The 24,124-nt window shown below is 40.1% G+C and overlaps 1 protein-coding gene across 2 annotated transcripts; it reads right to left on the bottom strand.

Moving 5' to 3' along the window:
- Window positions 1-1,031: 1,031 nt before the first annotated feature.
- GTF2B (general transcription factor IIB) lies at window positions 1,032-23,987 on the bottom strand. Of its 2 annotated transcripts, none has more exons than XM_058030347.1 (7): window positions 23,905-23,987; window positions 21,443-21,549; window positions 11,322-11,455; window positions 4,230-4,376; window positions 3,964-4,093; window positions 3,103-3,384; window positions 1,032-1,531 (listed from the first exon to the last, which is right to left on the bottom strand). In XM_058030347.1, the coding sequence occupies exons 1-7, from the start codon at window positions 23,919-23,921 to the stop codon at window positions 1,398-1,400; spliced, it is 951 nt and encodes a 316-aa protein (XP_057886330.1). In that variant the 5' UTR covers window positions 23,922-23,987; the 3' UTR covers window positions 1,032-1,397. The 2 variants fall into 2 exon arrangements, with proteins under 2 accessions (XP_057886330.1, XP_057886331.1); XM_058030348.1 differs by lacking the exon at window positions 23,905-23,987 and adding an exon at window positions 22,900-23,309.
- Between the last annotated feature and the right edge of the window lie 137 nt (window positions 23,988-24,124).

The following is a 24,124-nucleotide window of genomic DNA, read 5'->3' as shown; positions in this document are numbered from 1 at the left end:
AAGTCAAAGGCAATACATCAGACAATGAATACATGCCCTGCTGACTGAGCATACTCCTAACACCTGCACCAGAATCCTTCATGGCTGCAACCAACAGTTCCTGAGGTGTAACAGGAATGTACAACCTACAGAAAAAAACGTTCAGTTTCCACATTTCCAGTATCTACTGGCAGAAGAGGATTAAAGCTCAACTAGAAAACAAACAGTAAGGGCCACTGGCAATTATTGAGTGCTATTAGCACTGGACATAGCCTTTCCTCCGGCTGGCTCAGACCAGATGTGCAGCAAGCTGACCCCTCAGCTGTTATATGTGTAGTTAAACTGCATTTGCACCTGTGATACAAAAATCTCAGGAACCGTAAGAGTCCCAGTTAAGCACATTTGTTGCTTTGTACACAAAGGGACACTGTCAGGAGGCAACCAGTGTTCAAAGCTCTTAGTCTGGGCAGGGCTGAACAACTTCAGGCCTTCACTCAGCACCTGGCATATCAGTTCAAACAACAAATGCTCACTTAGAACAACCACAGGCCAGCCAGACTACAGGGTGGGCTGGTAGAACAGACATTTAACAAACATACACTATAAATATTTTTACTTTTCTTTGTTCAGTACTAAGCATCATGAAGTTAGCAGGAATTCAACTAAAGTGAGTCCTCATGCTTCTAAGTAGCTGCTTTGTCATTACCTCCAATTCACAGCAGAAAAGCAGAGACACTGAGAATCAGGAAGACTGTGCCAAGGATGGGATTAATCCTTTTGCAACCAGTTTGGAAATATTTTGCAGCAGTTGTGCAAAACTTGGAACAGCTTTTCAGCAACTGTTTACATTCTGGGTGCAAGCACCCACACTACAGCTCCCTACAGCTACCAGAGCACTCCAGAGATCAGAAATTGTCCACAAAGTGAGCATTTAAGCAGCCTTGTGACCAAGCCCACAAGTATGAAGCTCACTCCACCATTCCATGGACTGCATTCCAGTTCTCAGCATGTACAACAGTACATGCATGTCACATTGCAGTCATACCACAAGATGGTGTTTTTGGAAAACAGTTTATTTGGGAATTACACAACATTTTAAATTCTCCAAAATACATCTTACTAGATCCCTAGAAAAGAAATCTAAATAAGTACAACAGTATCAAATTAAATTTGTTGCAACAGATATTAAATATTTACTTCCACTAATATATACATACAAAATGCCACACAATCAGCTTGTTTACCCTTGGAATGTATGCTGCCTTCCAGCAGTTATGCTCCATCTCCATATCCTTCAGTTCCACAACACGAAGACCCAATATTAACACTTTGTACATCCTTTATTATAGGCAAAAATAAAGAGTTTGTTTTTGTTGGGGTTTTTTGGGGGGGTTAACAGAAATTAACCCTCTGCAATCTCACAGCTGTGGTAGTTTGTCTACTGGGGTATCAAACTTGAAGTCTGCTGGGAAAAGATCTGGAGCTCGAGGATAGATCAGCCTGTATGACTGTCTAATCGTAACATCAGCCACACCAGCAATATCACCAATTTCTACAACAAAAAGCAGAGAAGTGGTTAGTTTTTACTTTTGCCATTTATATTCAAAAAACCAGCAAGCATAACTTATCAAGAGGCACTGGACACTTGCTTCACTTGCAACTCCCCCAAAAGTCTGGTAGAAATGTTGTTAACTGTAGTGACTAATATTTTGGATACTTAAGTCTGTCTTCTTATGTGCCACAGTTCACCTTAAACTATAAATTGTGGAATAACAAACTTCAAATTGGAAGAGGGTAAAAGTAATTAGAAACATGTATTACATATGACCACCAGTATTTTAACAAATCATCAACTTCTAGAACTTCATTTTTATGCTTTGATTAAATATAAGCAAAAACAAGCAAAAAACTGAGCCACAGACAAAAACTGATACCTTCACTTAAGCATGAAATACATTTACCTTAAAATGCACCAAGAAATTAAGGCAGAGGCACACACCACTATCTAACAAGCTAAGGGAACACTTGTTTGAGATGCACAGAAACTTAAATTTATTCAAGAGTTAATAAGAAAAAAAAGTCAGGAATTTAAACCTTGAACTGCATGAGAGCCTTCAGCACAGTCCAAAACCACTGGAGCAGTGTGGAGCTGTGGTGTCCATGGCAAGCAGCTGTATTTTAATTATCACTCTTAAGAGATGCAATCTCACAACCAGCAAGGATGAAGGTACTGAACTTCCTGGGCTACAGATCACTCATAGGCCCAGGAAAGTGCCAACAGGATGGAAGCTCCAAGGACATCAGCAGTTGCAAATGCAGAACAAACCACAACCTGACAGATAAAGCTATTCTATATCCAAAAGGAATGCTCCATTAAGAAATTGCTACATTTTCAACATCTCTGATCTGGACTGGACAACTCAGAGGAGCACTTGAATCCATTTCTCACATCAAGTTCTACCCCCTGCAGCCTTAGTTGTTAGAACTTCTTTCCCCAGACATCACTGCCCTGTAGCCCCATTCCCTTGAGCCCCAGGGGCTGATCCATGCTGCTCTGCAGCTCAAGAGCCCTGAACTCCTTACTGGCTCCCCACAGGCCACCCTATCTGCCCCAGCTGGTCCACAGCAAACCTTGCCATCCCACAGCTTCCATCTTTACCACAGGCTCACAGTAAGTCAAGGACCATGTACTAATGCAGGCGATTCCCTGGCTGCAAGAATGATTAAAGATTTGATGTAATCCAAAGCCCAAGTGCTCCCTGCAACTGCCATCAAGTTCCTGTTTGGAATATTTTAGAGCAGAAAAATGGACACACAAAAATATATGTGAACTTAAATTATTATGCTTATGTGAATGCACTGGGCCATTGCATTCAAGAATCCAACTCCTAATACCAGAAGAAAATGAATTCAGTTTACACTGAGTGTAGCCAATTACTCCACGTTCATTCTGGGGACAGGGAGATCCTGGTTTGGTCCTTGCTGTATGCAGTTAGAATGAGCTTATCACTGTTTGCACAGACCTCATCCAAGTTTTACAGCAATACTGAAGTTTCTTTCAGGAAAAAAGACATGGCAAACTAAAAACAAACCAAAAAAAGACCAGAAAAAGTCAAGTTTTACCTTTTTGCGTCCTTTTCTCTGAAGAAGCCTGTGATGCCATGTAAATAGCTGCAGCTGCTACAGAGATAGGGCTTCTCCCAGGAACCAAATCTAATTCCACAGCTTTCCGGGCAATATGGGTTGCTGCCATTTGTACTTGTTTGGGAAGACCCAGGTTAGAACAGAATCGTGACATGAAGTCTCCAGTTGTAATCAAATCAACGCTGGTTTCCAGAGCTTTCAAAATAAGTTTAAAACACCGGCCTATTTCTTTCTTTGAAATCCTGGACACTGCACATATTTCTGAAAAAAAAAGTATTAATTAAATCTTAGGCTTCACAGCATTTGTTGGCCCCAAAATAATCAAACTTGATTCTCAATATATTAAGACCCACAAAGAAGGACAATGTCCTGAAGGCCACCATCACAAAATAAGCTCTGACCATTTGTGAAACTTCAGTCAGTGCACATTTATCACAAGACACTATTAATACAGCTCACTTAGTAAGGGAAATTTGGTACTGAATGCTAGAGAATTGTACCTCTGTTAGGGAAAAGTTGCACTATTCACTACAGAACTGCTGATTCAAATTCAGTTAAATCAGTTACAACACAGGCTCTACCATCCTCTGATCAAAGCAATGCCTTTTGTTTCACCAACACTCAAAATAACTTCCAAATGCTAAAACCCCCATGCCCTAGAGCCTACTCCACAAATACAACAAATTCTCACAGACCCTTCCACCCTCCCCTCAAAGGTGAGCTACAGCTGAAAACAACCAATTTGACAAAGTCCAGGAATAAGAAAATCAACCTCCTATAGTGACAGAAACAAAACTTTTCCTTCATAGAAAAACTGAATCTGTATCACTGAAAACTTACCTTTAAATGTTCTTGGAACGCCCTCTTGCCTACAGGCTATGTAGAGACAAGCGGAAGCAATAGCATCATTACTTCTCCCCTTCAGGCTCTTTTGCTCATACACTTGCTTGAATAAATTATTTGTTCGATCCTTCAACGCAAGAAGATGAAATTTAATTAACTCTAGGCCATTTAATTAGCAGCAATATCAAAAATTCATGTGCTCATTATATTATGCTAACTAAGTCAATGCCAGAACAATTTAAGGAAGAGAGACATGAACTTACAACTATATTTCTAGGGAGGTTGATTCTGTCTGCCATGTTCGTAATTTCTTTAAAAGCATTCATCATCGCACGATCAGAGCTGCTCATAGTTCTGCGATTTTGGTACTTTGAATTCCCAAATTCATCAAAACTTGCTGCACCTGTGCCCTGAAAAGAAAAATTTGTATTATCAATAATACAAGTATCTAAGCAACTTCCTGCTCACTTCAAGAGCAAACATCTTCCAGCTTTATACATTTTAATTCAAGGCATCGGTTCCAACAGTTGTGCAAATAAACATCACTGAAAGTAACTCGTTCAACCAAGCATCATTCCACACAACAAGTTCTACACTTGGCACCAGTCTCAAATAATGAATTGCTTCCCAGAGACTGCAGATTACACAGGGCTTTTTCTTCCCTTATGTAACAATAGTTACACAGCCAAAGAGAGAAAGAATATATAGCTAATGTGTGCATCTTGATACTCCTGTCACCAGTGCTGAGGTCCAGGATGGCATTCTATGCAACCCTGGTGTGTCCTTTAGGCTGCATCTGTGGCAGACAGGTTGTAGGAGCCTCAGGGGGTAGCACAGTCAGGACGGACACAGATGAGTGACCTCTGAAGCCAGGTTGTGGAACTTGCAGTTTATTGCAAAGGCCCTGGGTGCAGGGCCCTGCTGGGAGCTGCCAGCCACAGCTCGGAGCAGGCCCGAGAGAAGAGAGGGGTAGAGAGGATGAGAGGGTGAGAGAGTAAAAGGGGTAAGACAGCAAAAGGCAAGAGAGTCAAAGCATAAGAGAGTAAAAGAGGTAAGAGAGTGAAGTTCCTGTTACAGTACAATAGATCATCTTCTGTGTTGAATATTCTAATTCTCACTAACCAATCTAGCACAATATACAAATCCTATAGCATTTCCATACAGCCTATAAAAATCACTACATTACCATATTGTGCTACATTTTAAACCCTATAAACTACTCTTTAGACCCCTTCTGCCAAGCTGACAGGGTCTGCTCTGACCCTTGGACCTGTCTGCAGGCAGAGGGTCTTGTTTCATCAAAAGGGCATTACCTTCAGCGGCCACACCATTGTTTTCCCGTTGTTCAGTAACTAAGGGATTGCAAAGCTTGCTTTCATTTCAATCTTGCTTATAGTTTCTATATTCTCAAAATCCTTTGCCAGACAATCATATCTATAAGGCTTTCCTGTTTCATCTTCCTCAACATTAGTGAGCCAGAAAAACATTTTTATGGTCAGCTGGAGACCAGTTGTTACAATGATAACCATCATAGAGAAGGCATGGGCAAAGAGAACACACAAACCAATGAGCCAGTCAAACCCAACCTGATACCGTGCCTGTTAGAGGTTGCAAGCCTGTATCAGAAAATGGAAATATCCATGTATTTTGACTTTATGGAAAAATCATTGGCCTTTTAAAAGAAAAGCTTGAGGTCTCCATAGAATTAAGAGCCTCACACTCAACCTGGCAACTTCAAAACAAGCTTCCAAGGTACCATTCTGCTTATACCTTACAACTTACAGAGCAAAATGCATACTTCTATTAAATATGCAAATATGCCCAAGCAAAAGGCTCTAAAATGTTCAAAGTTTTCAATTTGCCAGCAGTCCAAAACAAGTCTTAACCAAATGATGCCATGTCAGATTAGTGATAGCTGATAATGACATGTCCTGTAAGAGAAGAGCAATTTATAACATACATACGTTCACTGTCACAGCATGCATGGGGCCCCAAGTTCCTTCAAGTAGAAAACATTTCTTTATCATTCCATCATGTGTAGAAACATGGATTTCCTGAATCTGCAAGCATTCATTCCTTGCTGGTACCTTCAAACAATTTACCTGGGATGGAGCATCCAGCTTTCACTGCAGACAGATTTGGTCATTTAAACAAGCCACTAGAGACACCGACTACTGCACTGTCATTTTACCAAAACCAGTAAACACAAAGCAGGTCTTGATCTGTGGCTGACTGATAACCTGGCTAAGCGCTTGCACACAGAGATCTCAAACTAAACACCCAGCAATGGATTGAGATGTCCAGGCTGTACAAAGTGGGGTAAAGACAGTGAACAAAGCATAGAACAATCCCTGGCATCACCTTTTTCTTCTCAGCTGCCCAGTTCCTTCCTTCCTGACCCACGTTCTTGGGAAGTGCCCTTCATTTTAACACAGGCTATAACTCTGTCATCTCTGAGGTGCACTTCTGCATTTAACAGATGTTTTCTGACAGTTATAACACTTGCTCTTGACCATTCACTTACACTGTTCCCCTTCCCATGCCCAAGGCCTCAAGGACACCTCACTTCCAGCAGCCCCTTGCAGGGGATCCTCCCTGCTTAGACACCATCTGTGGTGCTCACACACCTTGACTCCCTGCAGCAGCTGAGGACTTTAGCACAGAACCCTCCTCAAAGTCTCCCTAGCTCCTTCAACAGGTCTTTACAACAGATTCCAGAACCATTCATGGCTTTTTTCCTACTATTCCAAACATCCTTTAATATAAGATAAGGACCCAGACATGATCCTGGCACCAACACAACAGAGGGCTGCTCCAAAGACAATCCTACTTCCTTGGCTGGAGGAACACCTCCAACTATTCAAAGGTTCCCAGTAAGATGAAAACGTAAACAAAGAGCAAGAGTGAAGTACAACAGACTTCAGGCCACAAAGAGAAATACTAGGCCTTCCATTCAAAAATTATGCCAAAACTTCCTTTGGCCCGAAGTATAGAGAAGTCTTAGGCCAAAAGGCTCCTTGCTGGCCATCAGTTATACCCCTGTTCCCTGCAGGGTGTTACATTTGTGTTTATCATGGCCTCCCAGACCAGAACTATGCACGCATGCTTACATGGAAATGTATGAGCTCAAACTCTTGTAGATGCCAGAAGAGTGAGCGCAAACAACAGCAAGTCCCCAGGTCCTTGTCTAGTCAGGCTTTGTATCAGAGACTAATCTACCAGGAAATATTGCTCTGTCCTGGAGCCAGCAAGGATTTCCCTTCACCAGAGCGATTTTCCTTGGTCCACTGGTTAATGAGAACAAAAAAAATTTTACAAAAACCAAACAAAGAACAACCACATCTATTAGGTGCTGTGGAGTGAAAGCAGACAAAGATTTTACCCTGCTGATGTTTTACCCTCTTCAAGAGCCATGCCCAATATACAACTCCCAACTATAAAAAGGGTGAAACTCTCTTCCACCTCAACTGCTTACATAAACCACAGAAATTCTCCCTGCAGGTGTTATTTAAATGCACCATCTACTTTCCTTCTGGAGCTTTGAGGGACAATACTTTATTGATTTCAGCCCTTGACAATCATGTTAGGAGATCCTTTCCCTTCATGGAAAAAGACAGAAGCCACACAGTTTTAACTTAAATGAAGTTGACTTTATGAATCATGTGGTTTACTGTTGTGGCCTGAGTCGGGAGTTCTACCTGTCTGGCTTTCAAACAGAACAGAAATCTCAGGGATACAATCCTGAAAACACCCTTCAAGGTAACTGAAGTGAAAAAATGCAGTCAAGTAAACAGTGAATCTCTGAAGGGGCTCAGTGGAGGTCAGGTTTACAGTGCTGGCATTCAAGAGCTTTGTACCCCAGTATTTCCCCAGAGCAGCACACAGTATGACCAGTATCACCCACACCACTGACTGGTGGTTAACCACAGCACCAAGGCATGCCCCGATCCAGCAGTCTTCTTGTCCAGTACAAACAGCTCACATGGATCAGTCTGATGGATCCTTTCCCCTTTTTCATCAGCCCCTGGTACCTTCTCACTGTTTATCAATATAACACTTCCAGATTCAGGTCATGCAGTTTAACAAAAGCCAGCTTTCTTTAAAAGATATCTGATAAAAGGATAGAAATTCTATGCCAAAAGATTGCATTAGATCTTTGTTCAACCAATATAAATTCTCTTGGAGTTGCAGTTAATACAAAAAAAAAGGAATCAATTAACTAGCAAAGATGACAAAAGACATTTTCCACAAGAAAGGAAACAAAACTTGCAGTTTTTGCTTTTAGATTCATACAAGAGAGCTCCCTGTATCAAAGCGAAACTAAAAGATGCTTGTTTAGTTATTTTTCTTTAACTTTATGTTAGAATTTTAGAAATAACTACAACATTCTGGCAATCAAGTAACAATTAAGGTGACACTTCACCGTGCCTCCAATTGATCTGCATTGTAATCAGATCAACTGCAGCACACAGCATCTAATTTCAGAGTTACTGCTCTGTGCCAGTATCCTGAAGACCTGCCTGTGGAATTCAAACCACTTCCAGCACCACCAACTATGTTATTCACCCTCCTCTTCAGAGGCAAATTAATCTGTGTTCCAATGCAGGCTGCTGCTGCTGCCTCAGACACATGGGTTCCTCACACATTAAAACCAATTAGGAATTAATCCCTTTGCCCAGGAAGAGCAGCTAACATATACAGACCACACATCCCTGCAGGAAGGGGCCCCAGAGCAGCACCTCCTGCCTTCCCAGAGGAAAGAGACACAAACCACTCTGTGAAGGAGAACTGACCCTCTTCCTCTACTGTTACAAAGCAATACTGTTATAACTGGCTGAGACTCCATCTCCATCTCTGTTCCCAGAAGTCTATAACAGATCTAACATGATGTGCCATGAGAATTATCAGCGTCCTTCTCTTTTGGATTTCCCACAACACAGGTTGTGTTTTAGGGGTTTTTCTGGTGAGAGTGTTTTTGTGAGGGTGGAGAAGGTCAGCTGTAAAGATTTTATTATCTGCAGTCCTACCTCAAGCAGAAAGAAATAGCCCTGGTCCTGTCCCATATGAAAGGTTAAAGCCAGCTCTGGCACACAAACATGGGGTTTACTCCAGGCCCTTCTAAAACCTGCTGTTAACTGGGAAAATAATAATCTTACCCTGTTTCACTCTCTGGAATTCATATAGGTTGTTCTGCACTCTGTCAGATGCTACTTACCCTCTTCACGATTACACCAATTTCCCCCTTGCTCAACCACTGTGTCTATCTAGTTAGTGTTCAACCACTGTGTCTATCCAGGTCAATCCACATCCCAACCTACTGCCAGCAGGCACTTCAGATGACTGCTTGAGAAATGTACCACTTCCTTGCTGCAAAATTCATGCCCTTTCTGCACTGACAGGAGATGTCTTCAGCATCTTCTGATAAAAGCCATTCACTTCCTTCCAAACAACTGAAAAAAAAGCAGTCCCTTATACAGAGCTCACATCAAGGAACTGACATGGCAGAGCTCCTGCTTGCTCCTAGCAAGACAAACACAGGAACTCCTGTGCAGAAAACATCCTGGTTTGTCAAAGGGACTCTCAATTTCCCATAGAAAATAATGCATCTCTTCAAATAAAGTATCCACAGTTGGACTGACTGCCCCCTCTACAATCCCAAACACAATCCAGGCAGCTCCAGCACTTTTTACTCAGTTCTCAAAGGTTAAATCATGCCACACTAAAACTCTCATCTTGTCTTTATGGAATGGCACTCTTTGCTACAGCAAGTTTGCTCCTGCCTGTTCTGGGATGTTCTGGTTTACAGCAAAACTTTCATTAGTCAAATGTCCAGCTCTTAAAAGTTTTTTAGTTTTCATGGGCAAACTTTTCATACAAGTTCCTGTGTCTTTAATTCTCTCACTAAGGTTGCTATCCCTCTTTATTCCAAATTATGATCTGAACATTCAGAGGGAAGGGTGTTAACACCACAAGCCACTGATCGCCTGGACACAAAACCTGTGATAAAGCTGAAATGTCTTTTGTCTTTTCCAATGTCCAGATTCTAAACGAGCTCAGGTCATTCTACTGACTGAATCAAGCTGAGCTCCCAGAAACAAACCTTGTATTTACACAGCTCAGAGTGAGAAACAATGTGAACCTGGAGCAAACAGTCCATTTCTCCATCTGTCTATAAAGGTATAGATCTTTATCACAGCTGACCAAATCAGCAACAGAAGTCCAAGCCCTCTGAACTACAATCTTTCTGATCCTACATAGGTGGTATTAGAATTCCAGTGACTTCTACAGCACTGCTTCACAGAGCCCTTTAGCAATGCCAATGTTTTAATGAAGCAGTGCAGAAATTTGTTTGTCTGAATGTACTCCAAAAGCCACCTATAACCATAAAATGTGATAGGCAGCAATTCTTAGAATTGTCCAAAACATAATAATCTACTTGGACGTTTCCTCAAAGAGAAGATTTCTTTTTCACTAATGGTGAAAATTAGCTGCCCATCAGTATTCACTTGTTGACTTCCTTGCTTTTAAGAATTCATGGATGAAAAGTATGTTGCAAACTGCCCTATACATACATATTTAGGCACTTCATCCTAGCAGCATCACTGGGACAAAAACTTCTGAGAAAACACATAAAGCAGCAAAATGTTCTAATCAGCAACTTTACCCCTTTTCATGAAACATTCAAGAAATCCACAAAAAGTTAATTTGGATCTTGCAGTAAAATATGAAAAAGAAAGTACAACAATTAAAACTTACCTGGGTTGCTGCTTCATCAGAGGGAATGCATTTGTGTGACTAGTCCTGCTTGCTCTCAAGGAGAAACAGCAGGACATGACTGCACCACAAAATTTCAACCCAAGTATAGATGGGCTACTTTCCTTTGAGGCACTCACACCATGAAAGAATTCTACATTTAGTGCTTTAACATTAATTGAAAGAACATGTACAATGTGGTCTCCAGGTCTCCAACATGAATCTGATACAGACTTTACTACAAAAAAACAGCAGCATTAGCTGTTGAGATCTCAACATTAATTTCAGAACCACCTCAAATACACTTGCTAAGTCAAAGTATACTTCTTTTAAAATTGCAACATCAGCTTTCCCATTTATAGCAACATATCTAAGTATAGCAAGTAACTTCACAACACTGCAAACTTTTTGGTTTTTTTGCCAAGGTTGGCCCTTTCCTTCTATCCTCAGGAAAGGGCCACATTTTATAGACTGTTGAAACATGCAACTTCAGTTCAGGTGAAAATCTCCTCAAAACTACATGCTGTATAGTTTTTCTATGGAAGTATCACCTGGTACTTGAAATAAAAACACTCAGTAAACTTTAGTATTTCCAGCGTTACCTTGCCAATCATTGTACTCAAGTCACCATCACTGAGCAAAGGATTCTGGGTGTCCCCAACTCGAGATGGGTCTTTGGTGGCTTTGTCATTGCTGAACGTTCTCCACTCCGAGCCCACGTCTATGACCCGGTCACCTGGGAACACAGGGCAACACAAAGTCTGCATTGACACAGTGCTTTAAAATATTGCATGAAACATTAAGGCAGGCATCTGAGCTCTGCACTGCAAGGAGGCAGTCTGCTGCCATTCCCAAACACAACAGTAACTGGCAGGACAACAAACAGGAATGCTCAGGATCTACAATGGAAAACAAATGCAACTAGAGCTGAACAGAAGACATAAATAACTAAAGAAATGCATCCTGAAACCAGGAACTGTCACCTTTATGGATTATCCATTAAGAACATCATGGCATTTCCAATACACAAAAGGAATCAAGATCTCAGTTTCAAGCTGAGGTCAGGACTGCCTGTGGATTGTTCTCAATGAGTCAGTTGCTGTAACTTAACAAGTTCATCACACTTGCCATGTGTTAACAGTGCACACATGATTTACCTATCATGCACAATCCCATCAAGCTATAGTAAATTACTTCTCTTGAATAATTTCTAGCTCCTTTGTACCCTCAATTTTGTAACTCCTAACCCACCCTTGATGACATTTTGCAGTTCAATTTTTGTTCTTGAAGACAGTCGTGACTCTGCTCAATTTCATGATGCTTGACAGTTTTACATAAAATATATATACTCAACTACTTAAACACAATCAACCCTGCTATAACTGAAAGATTTTCAGTATAGATTCAGAATAAACAGGAAAAGCACCACATTTTCTGAATGAAACAACTTTCCTTGCAGTCCTCTCTTAATTTCACATCCACCTAAACCTTTCCTACAGCAATGAGAGGAAACAGCAATGAGAATTATTTCTCAAAACTTACCAGTTTTGAGAATTAATTCTCACATAATTTGTGATGCAGGCAAAAGCCCTACAGTAAACACAACAACAGGAACTTGGGGGGAAAAAAAGAAACACAAAAGAAAGCACAAACCCCAGTCCCAAACCCAGCAAAGTTCATTGTATTTAAAGATCTGATAAAAGCTGCATCACAAAGGTGTTGCCTCCAGAGCAATACTACAGAATTTTTAAGAACACATGCACAAAATAACACAAAAGGAACACTTCTCTCAGTGTCCTGCAGTAAAGCAGAATACAGCTCAGAAGAAACTTCAGAATAATTGGTACCCTTAGCTAAACCTGAGGGAAAATTCATCACCTTTATCAATGTTTAAGTTTGTTGTGAGAGAAATGCCTGCAAAAAAAAGTAGAACTGACTGCACAGTTTACAGTATGGAAGCCTTAGAATGAAATCACAGAGGCTGATTTTAACCTGGTGAAAACAGGCAGAAAAAAGCACTCTGCAAACAATACAAGATCTGAAGCTGGAGAAAATGCAGAAGGTGTGGACAGAGTGATGCAACTGCAGAATTCCCTGGGGGATACAAGGGGACTCTATTCTGACAGAATAACTCAATTTTTAGCATAAAACTATGCAAGGAGGATGCCTGAAACTGAAAGCTGTGAATGAACCAAAAGAAGTTGCTACAACAAAAAAAAAACCAACTTTAGGTTAAAGGTGTTCTCATCAATACCTGTCAGACCTGCTCATAAGTATGGCTCCACCTTTATTTACTGGTCTAATAAAAACCAAGAGGGAGAAGAAAAAAAATCAACCATGAAAAGCTACAGGGTTTATGGATAGAATGAATCTGTGCTGCCTTTTACTCTTTCTGCTACAAAGGTCAACCCCCACACCCTTGGCAAGCTTGAATTTGCAGACAGTGTGCTCCTCTGACTCCTGGACTCTGTAAATATTTGATTCAGTAATGCTCCTTCTATGGCCTAGCAGTAACTTTACTTTTAGACGAACCCCCAATATTGTTTACAGCATCTAAAAAAAGCAAAATGTACTTAAAATTCTGGCATGGTATAAATAGAACACTGAGTACAGAGCAATGATGTAATATTTTTCCACACAAGTGGGAATGACCTAAATGACTCACTCAGGGATCTGCCTCTTGTGAGTTATGAACCATTCCTGCTCTAACAAGAAAGTTCTACATCACTGCCTGCTCTGATAAACACATCACAAACAGAAGATTGAGACTACTATGCCAGAGTAAGAAAAGATTAAGTAGAACAAATCACTGACTATAAAGCATTTGTGCAATTAGGATGCAGTATGCAAATATCTTCATTTTGCCAAGGAATCTGCTACTACAGAAAAGTTTTTCTGTATACTGTCAGTGTCACAGAAAATATACAGAAATCCTAGGCAGCACATTCCATCTTTCAAAAGGCTTCTATAAAAGTGTGACACAAGCTAGAAGCATTAATGAAAATCAAACAAATAAGCCCACAGGTTTCCATAGATGGAAAACATATTCAGCTACAAGCATGATTAGCTGGATCATCCCACTCAACAAGAAACTAAAACAAGAAACAAAATGCAGCATTTATTATCTTTAGTTCTTCAATACATAAAAACCACTTTGGAACTGTGATATTACTACAGGTGCAATTAAGCCCCACCCTAAGTGGTCAAAGCAAAACTTTAAAATACTAAATTTAGTCTTACAAAAAGACTAAATTTAGTACTGAGTTAAGATTTTTTACTGACTAAATTAGACTGAGTTAAGACTTCAAGCTCTAAACTCAATTTGCTAGGTCATGCCCTACTGACTGACTTTTCCAAGCTGGAATATGGATCCAACAGTCCAACATGAGATTAAAAAAGTTCCAAGTACACCATACAGTTGTCTCTGCTTGCTCACTTATTCTTATATTGGTTTGGGCAATCTTATATTGGTTTGGGCAACCCTCTAAAACTGCAATAAAGATGGGAGTGGCCACATATTCCTTGGCTACTCCCTTTCTAAGCAGTCAGTTTGAACAAAAGGGCTTCACTGGATACAGTCATATTAGATACTCCTTTATTTGATTTTCCTCTAACAGAGCTCACCTCCTCAGCTTCCTCCTCTGAAATACACACAGAAACACCAGTTTACAGGACCAAATCCTTGTGAAATGCCTCTCCAGGCTGATATCTCAAAGCATCTTTCTGAACCGACTAATTTTTGTCCATTTCTTTTCCTAAACTACTCTTCCAGGATTCAGTGTCTCTTTAAAATACAGACTAACAGACTAACACACAGGCTCCAGTGCAAACACACACTGCCAACTCCCCTGGTTGGTGACCAAATTCAGGTTACTCATCATGTGAAAAGCTCATTTAATAAAATGCAGAAGTGCTACTCAGAACAGAAAACCTCAGGCCAAGGTTACTTGTCTTCACAACTGACACATGCAAAGAATATGTGCTACATAAATGCAAAACCAAACTCAGGTCAGACCCAAAAATTAAAATAGACTTTTGAGTAGTTTTTAAAGCTTAGTTTGAAATATCTATGCATCAAACTTGCAGTAAATCATAAGACATATGTATTTTCTTCTCCTTCTGCATTTTGTATTATCTGTTATAAGAAGACAAGATAGCTTAAAACTGAAGATATCTAAGCAAAACTAGAAATATGATGACATTCATGAGCTATGTAATCTTCCATATCCAGTCTTGAAACACTGCTGAGAAGGCATGTTCTTAAGTTCTTTTCAGAGGAGCCCTAATGTTAGCTGCACATTGCATTAAGTTCTGCATATTGTTAACTAATATTTTAATTTTACCATAAATACAGTATTAAAAGTTGATTTGCACTCTGAAGATCCAAAATACCTACTGATAACAGAGAATGTTTCATTCTCACAGTTAGTTAGGGAATCTGCTGCCATCTAGTGAGCACATATATTATACTTTTAATTAAAAGCATTTTACAATGCCAAATTTAAATATAAATATGTGTGTACAGATATATAGGATTACACTTAAGTTTCAGTCAGCTCCTTATTAAGCAGAGTAATGAGGTGCTGTGACAAACTACAGTGAAAAAACTAAGGAGCAGGCTACAGGCTGGGGAGAATGAAGAAGACATGAAACTGCACAGAGCCAGGCTGAACAATCAGATCAAGCTTCAGCTCTCAAGACTCACCTAACTCCTAAATCACTTATGCAACCTTCTTCTGGACTTGCTCCAGCAAGTCTCTCTCTTCCTAGTACACAGAAGCCCAGAGCTAGACATAATACTCCAGGTGTATCTACTCCATATTCTAATTATTAGCTTACATATTGCCCCATATGGGAACACATGACGTTTTTTTCCATTTTTCAGCCTTAGAACTTCTATTAAGGACCAGATGTACTAAATGCTCCACAGAATAAACCCATGGAGAGGGGAAAAATAAATAAACATATAATTTTACAGTCACCACTATTTCTAGCCCTTAGCAAGGCATTTGTATTCTTTGTAAAAGTTATCTTATTTTCAATGAATTGTCACCACCACAAATTTATCATCCCAACCAGCAACACCAGTCTATTCACAAGTCAGTTAAAATAACTAAAGCAGGCTTTCTGATGGCTAAACAAAACATAAAACCCCCACAAGCCAACAAACAAGAAAGCCACAGATGATTTTAACTAGTTGCCAGACATCAACAGCATCACACCAGTACCAAAAGGCAACTATGGATTGAAACAGACAGTACAGCACCGCAGGCAAATGACTGCTACAAGAACCAAGGCTCAGCAGCTCCTGCATATCAAAATGATGACAAATCTAAAAGGACTTACAGGCTTCCAAAGCCATCAGCTTGCATAATAATTTTGGAAGAAGCAAATGAAAGTAGAAATGTTAAATGATGAGATGGACAAGTCTGGTCAACTGAAGTTACACCTCCCCAGGACTTGAGACCTTTAAAAGATTAAAGGCTCAAATATTTGTGTGAAGGATGCTCCAAACTACAGAATCTCAATTGAAAATGTTGTGCCTGATCTACCCTACATCACAATATATGAGACTCTCTTTCCATCAGAGTTCAGACTGTTTCCAGCCCTTATTTGCCTAATTACCTTGTCAGCCTGGCAAGGAAGCAAGTTAAGAAGCACTCCCTAAATAGGAGGATTCAAAATGTTACTGTTACTTACTAGAAAAACCCAGTACTTCACCGAATGGAAGTAGCAGTGGCCCTCAAATACCTTAGGTCTGCAGCCAAAAACCCACTAACTAGAAAGCTTCCTGCACCCTCCAGGAAATCTCATGCTAAGAGCAGTGCTTATTACAAAGCCTGACAAAAGATGCTGACTCTTAACATCTAAACTTAGAAGCATCACCCTTTGCCTTTAAAGCTGAAAAGGTTTGGAATTAAAACAGACTATTTGAAATGCTGGCTGAGAAAGGCAAGCAGGTCACTTTCTTATTATAAATTTCCTGTATTTAGTACCTGTGAATGCTCATGCAAGAGTCAACTATTCAGAATGTCTTTAAGCATCAGTGTCCTTTATAATTAGCTTTCCTCTAAATGCATAGAGTCTTTTTCCAAGGGCCAACTTTTGTCACACGCTTTTTAGGAGTCTAGACACCAAACATTTAAAGGCTGCTAATTCACATCCATATGTAAAGATTTTTGCCTACTTTTAAAGCAATACTTTGAATCAAGAATTAATATTTTAACGATTAACAATACTTGCAGAAAGAAGTAAACCTGGACATACAGCCAAATTTTAACAGATTTTTCCCCTATGGATGTAACTGCCCTCTACTGGATGCAAGTCAGAAGTACTTAAGCACCTTCCCCACCTACTGGATACTACAAACAGCTAAAAAGAAATAAAAGATTTCTTTGGTTTTCAGAAAAAACAAGCAGCTATACAGAAGCAAGCAATCTTATCCCTAATGACAGATATCCTGAGTAATGAACTGGCCAGTTGAGAGGCAAATGTGAAACTCCTTCCTACTTGTTTATTTTACTGCTAAAAAAAAAAAAAGCACCTGTAGTTTAGTCAAATCTTACCTCTTTTTCATGGACCAAGCTGAATTTACAATGCACCATTTTGATCTCAAACGTGTCGGAAGTATCAGCCAAACAAATCCTCAGATTTTTGTAACAGCCTTAGTGCAGACCACAGACTACTGACTATTTTTCCCTAAAATTCTTCAACTGAACACCCAAGTACACACAGAACATGGCAGAAATGTCTGAATATTGGTCATAATTGATTCAAAGCTTTAATGAGTTGATATGTGTCCAAGGATCCTCATCAGCTGGAGACAGATTTCTGATTTTTTACCAAAGAAGGCTCCCTAAAGCAGATCCACACAAGAGCACTGTTCCTTTCAGCCATACCTGCCTAGTGAAGCAGACAGAGCTAACCAGTTTGAGAAAATCACTTACTACACACTGAAAATAAATTCCTCACTGCTTAACTCCTGCACACTAAGACAACATTTAATGAAGCTATCTATGTAGAAGTTTAAGGAATGTTTTCAAAAGGTGTTCCTAACCTGAGGTATTCCTTATACCTGAGATACTACACAGCAGTACATGGCACCAGACTTGTTCTTATCCTCCTCTGAAATTCACATCACCACCTTGCTACATCAAGAAAATTCAGTGCTTTGTCTTCCACTTTCACTCTGCTTTCTTCAGCCCCTTCTGGCATATGAGCTGATTCCCAGCCTTTTTTACTGCCTATAAGGTAGCAAGCAAAATAGCTGCCTGTCAAGAAAGAGGATTTACTAGCCCTCTGTTCTTGAACAATACCCTTTTCCCCCACCAACACTGTCTGGAGAATGAGATATGATGAATGCTTTAAATGAACACAGAACTAAGCCCTAAGAACTCTGTCCATGAACTCTCAGTGTAGCACATAGCTTAGAATGACTGGAGAAAGGTAGGGATAATAAAACACTATTCTTGTCACAGCAAAGAGACCTGGACAGAGTTGTTAAGTCTCAAATGCATGTCAATCCACACTAATATCAAAATTTCATGGATGATTATAATTTAGGTCTCCAAGCACCTTTTAAGTAAAAAGCAATTAGCAGAAGGAAAAGTTAACAAGTTGGAAATAATTACCATGAAAAGACAGAACACAAACTAATCCACAAAAAGTAATAATGAAAAAGCAGATGAGAGGTTTTATAAGAATGAAGCAGTATTTTGAAACAATAATACTCTCAACACCAGCTTCAGTCATAATGACATTACAAGATTAAATTATTTTAATACTGCAGAGCAAAACACCAGTTTATTCAGAACATATGGAAAATACCGTGTAAAAAAACACAGCATACTAGATTTAACTTAAATTATTGAACCTGTAAGTAGAAAACAACTCTGAAAAAAAACTTCTCAAAAATCCCTTTAAAAATTAGTACTTGCAACATACAGGTGTGCCTAAAATACAGAATTCACTTGATAAAGAGATCAGCTTCTGTGTCCTGGCCTCCTGCTCCCCCAAAATTTTCTACTGCTTTACCCTTTCAACTGCCAAATGCAAGATAATAATACTGATTTAATCTCCTATTCCCAGAAAATTGATTACAAACCTGAAAACTATCTGTGCACCAGCTATTTTATCCTACAACACAGTTCTACATATAATAGTTTTACACTCTTTCCATGAATAAGCAACTTCAGTACTTTACCATAGCAAGCCAGAAAAACATCAAATGCAAATACTGTTAGTTAAGTCAAAGACTATTAGCTCTGTCTACAGCTAAACTGCACACACACTAAAGAAAAAAAAAATCAGTGAACTCACACCAGTATGTACTTTACAGCAGTAAAGTAAGAGCACAAACTCAGCATTTACCATCTATACCAGCAGTGCCCTGCAGACACTAAAAACAATATTTTTAAATAAATCTGTAGCACTTTTTCAGCTACAAGATATATTGATTTTATTGATTTCTGCACAGGGAGGATTAACTGCTCTAAATGATCCCCTTCGCTGGAAGATCCCAGTAACTTTTAGTCCATCCCAAAATATATTTTCAGTGGGCTCTGCTCACATGTGATCACAATGCATGCAAGCCCTGAAACAAAACTTTCCTAAGTAAAAACAGGAAACGAAATCTTGAGTCTCTTAAGGGGAACATGTCTCATGGAATCTGCTACAAATATAGGAAAGTTGCATTTGGAACACATCAAAGCTAAATTTTGTCTTCACTCCTTTAATCTCTACTTCACAATCATCTCCAGAAAACAGGCACCAAGGACTGGATCTGGTTTACACCCTCTCTAAATTTCTTATCAGACCAGGTGAGAAAATATTTAGTGCTCTCACTTCTCTTTGATTACTTATTGTCACCTTATTTAATTGATTTTCTAAATTACCTGCTGGATAGCCTAGCTAAGGAATTGGACACATAGAGGCAAGCTAAATAGCTGAAGGAATGCAACACAGAATGAGAACAATCAGCACAATGCTGTTAAAGCCTTCTGGGGAGAAATCCACAGAATGCTTACCTAAAAAAAACAGTTTTTATTCTACCAGTAATGTTGGTGGTAAACTGTACTAAGACAATTACAAACACATTAAAAACTCAATTCAGAAACAGCTTCTATTAATATTCTAATGATCCTGCTCATTGAAACTGCTAACATTTTGAACTAAAGAATGCACCAATGCCATTACCTCAAAAAAACAGAGGATAAACTCTTCAGGCAAGAATTCCTTGTGACTAGGTAACAGAAGGTACATGAAGTGAGACTTATGAGAAATTCCAAGTTCCAAAAAATTACATTTATAAAGAAAAAGCTTTTCCTCTTCTCCCAATACCAGAACTATCTTATAAAGTTATGAATTGATCAAGATGGGCTTTTCTAAACTTTTGCTCACAAAGAGCTGAACATGCCCCAAAGTATTTTTAAGCAGTAACTTAAAAGCTTACTATCATATTTGAGTAGGAAGTACTGCTGTGGATATTTGAATTTTCAAACAGCAAATTTATTCTGATTAATTGACCTTTATGCAATTTAAACCCCTTCTTTTTAACAAAGCAATTATAATCCTTCCTTTAGAGGTTTCAAATGGTTTCAAGATTTTAAAGGAAACTGGTGCTCAAGTTTAAATATTTTAACATTTACTTTAAAAATTTATGTGGAAGCTTGCTCTTGCATAAAACGACATATTTTAGTTGCTTGGCTGAATTAGTACTACCTTCACCACAAATTCCTTAACTTTCAGCTTTTAATAACATTTTTAAAATCAGCAAGGCAAAACAAAACCACCACTGTCTAGGAAAGATAGATATAAACAATTTGAAATATTTAGCAGCACTGAATGAATCACACAAACATGTACCCTCAAGGAGGATTTTTTCACATAAGGGCCAAAAACAAATTAGCAGAAATCAATGAAGTTTAAAGGATTATCATAATACAAGCGTGGAAAGTTTGCCATGATAAAAGGAATAAAGACAGTAAGGTGCATGTAAGATATTTATCCTAGAAAAGGTAAATAAAAATGTATATGCAGCAACTTCCTCTTTCTCATTCAAACAAAAGACAAAGCCTAACAGGCCTTTCTTTTAAAATATTCCATTATACTTAGAAATACAGTTTAGTCTGTGGAGTTGCTGCTACAGAAACCAAGTAAAAGAGCTTCACAAAATTCCAGTGGAAAAATTTAGGATAGTCTTAAAAGCCTTGGGAGAAGTGATTAACAAACACACATGCTAGCAACCATATAAATATAAATCTTTCAGGGCAGAAGATAACATCTAGCCTCTGGGACACTGAGGTTGGTTGGGGCTTGGTTTTGTGTTGTATGGGTTTTTTTCTTATAAGCAAATTATTTCACAGAGAGCTTCTATAACATCTCTTATACTTTCCTGAACAAAAGAGTCATGAATAAAAACAGAATACAGGACTGGACAGCACAACACTCTAATTCATATTACAGCACATTTTAAATTTTCAGTCTTTAAAGAGAGTTTGATTATTTTTGTAGTGCATGAAGTTACCAGAAGACAGACTACTCAGAGCAGTAAGCTTTTAGCAACAGAAAATCACAAAAAAACTTAAGCCCCACACAAAAATCAAAACAAACAAACACACACCCCATCAAATTTACCACCCACACTTTGGCATCAAGAGAGCACAAACCTACCCACACCATTTAGGTTACATGGCAATTTATAAAAATATGAATAACTACTTACCTACTACTAGCCCACACTCAGAACAAATCATATCACCAGCTCTGTAATCCTCCACTAAAATGGAATCTGGATGATTTGGGCAAGTCACCCTTGGAAGCACATCCAAACTAAAAAAAAAAAAAAAAAAAAAAGGCAAAAAAGTTCCTTGATGATAAGAACACTTCAGTAATACAGCACTTAATGTTTTAAATTATAGAATATTAACCTGATTATCTGAGCTGCACTTTTTATATGAATGCTGCAACTACATTTGACAATCAAGACTTCACCTAAATTGCAATTTTCTTGTAATGCATCTTGTACCAAAATCACTTCAAATCAAACACTAAAAATCTACATAAGAGACTTGATTAAATGCAGTGTAACTCAAACTACTGCTAAATGAACTTTCCTAAGAAGTTAGTGGTGATTTCTTCATTCCAAATGAGCATTTTCACTCCTCCTACTCAGAACAGTATTATTTACCAGGTCCTTAACTCAGAAAGTTACACATACAACATGTATGGTTGGAAAATTCCTAATTCAGACACTGATTTATTTTAAAGTATTTGAAGAATAAATTCCATTTTAAATTAAGCAATGCACAGTGAAATCTTAACAAAAAATAATCAGCTCCTATGGCAATTACATGACAAGAAGTTCTGAAAACAGGGATCTCTTTCACACTCATGGATCTTCAGGAATTACAACTTCCCATAAAGCATTAGCATTATTCAATAAACAGCTTTTAGTTACTGACTAAAGTAACAACCAATTGCTTCTAACCAAATGTTTTAAAAGTAAATACTTCGTATTAACAATATGTTACATAATACTACAAGAATTATTTCAAAATGGGAGTAAAAATTGTTTACAATTGGGATCCAATATATTCCACAAAGCCATTTTGCTAAAGTTCAAAAGCACAAGAAATTGATCTCAAAAAATTTATCATAACTACTAACTTCTATTTGAATAAGCCAAAAAAACAATTTGTAATCCATTCAATTGTAAAAATGTTTCCAATAGAATTACTCTGAGTTACCCCATTTCCACAATTTTTTCTGCCATTAATTCAACCTAACCACAGTCCCCATCGTAATTTTCATTTTTTAGATATTTCCAATGAGTCTAGAACACAAAAAATCAGAACATTTTAATCCACTGACACTTCACAAAAATGTCTGCAACCTGAAACTAAAACTGAAAATCAACATAACTATTAATATTAAAACCTCCAGACAGCATGTCAACACAAGATGTTCAGATGTAAATTATGTTCAAAAGAGTACATGAAAGCTCTTCAGACTACCTTCCTTCTATTCCCAGCCACAAGTTTCATATGACAACACTGTTGACAAAGCATTCGCAATCATCCGACATTTGGCATTACATAAAAGACAGTGACACACCAAGCAAAAGGAAAAAAAATGCAGATGTCTCAAAGAATACCAACCATGTTTTGTTTCAGACTTTACCTTCATAAAACATTGCAAAAATTTGTCTTCCCATCCCAATTTAACTCAGTTTATCTACCGACACATATGCGCTGTACTCCTTACAATGGGTTCAACTGACTAAGCCACCTACACCCAAGGAAAATGCATGGCACGTGTGTAAAGGCCCATCCCAGCAAATAACTGCCGGCTTGCAGCAAGACTACTCGGAAGCGCTTCCTAGATCCCAGGACAGGTTTAGCAGGCGTTACAGAGTCACTCCGGTCTGCTCCGCGGGCTTTCAGACCAGAAAGAAAAACTCGGAGTGTCTCCAGGAGGAAGGAATTCAGAACCCGAAACCCGTCTGGTCGCTGACTAGCGCCGGTCCGGATTTAGGGCGGGAGCCTGAAAGCAGTTTGCAGGCCCCGATAAGGTGGAGCCAGGCCAGGGAGCTGCACTCGGCTCAAGGTAGCGCTGAGCACGGGGGACTCGGGGGCCGCAGCTGCCGGTGCCCGGCCGGGGGACACGGTGGGACGGGCTCGGTGCCACCTGAGGCCCGCCCGGCCCGGCCCCAGCCGCGCTCGGGGGACAAACCAGGCCGAGCCGCCGTTCGCACCGAGCTGTGGCTGACGAGGAGCTCCGCACGCAGAACATCAATCCCCCAAAACCCTCGGCGTCTCCTCGGAGCGCTGCCCCGCAATAGAGACACGAAGACGCAGAGGAGGCGAGCTCGGCCCCTTAGAGGCCGCTCAGCCGAGGGCCGCCCGGCGCGGCCCGCACAAACAGGCGCCCTGAGGCCCGCCCGCTGCCGCCCTAAGGAACGGCCCCGACAATCAGGACACCGGAGAGGGGCCGGTGTGCCGTGCACCGCGAGAGCCGTGCTAAAACGGCAGCACCGGGGCCGGGCAAGGGCGGCGATGGCCGCCGCTCAGTCCCCAGGCGGTAGTGGGGGCGACGCAGCCATCCTCTGCCCGTGCCGCGGACGGGAGCGATATCGGAGCCGGAGCCGCTCCCGCTCGTCCCCCCGCGCCCAGCCCGGCCCCGTACCGGCTGGTGGACGCCATGTCGGCGGCGCTGCAGCAGGGCCGAATAGCGGGCGGCCCAGCGGCCCCTGCAATTAAATCCTGAGAGCGGCGGGCGGGGCCGCCGAGCGCTCCTACGGGTGCCGCGAAGGGGCGGGCGCACGCTCGGGGCGGGCCCGGGCCCGGGGCTGCGGGGCGCGGGCTGGAGCGCTCCCGCCGGGGCAAGCAGCACCCCACAGACCCCC

The sequence above is a fragment of the Melospiza georgiana genome, chromosome 9, assembly GCF_028018845.1.
Source record: "Melospiza georgiana isolate bMelGeo1 chromosome 9, bMelGeo1.pri, whole genome shotgun sequence".
Lineage (NCBI taxonomy): Eukaryota > Metazoa > Chordata > Aves > Passeriformes > Passerellidae > Melospiza > Melospiza georgiana.
Note: the sequence above shows the minus strand (reverse complement) of the source record. Positions and strands in the feature narration are given on the sequence as shown.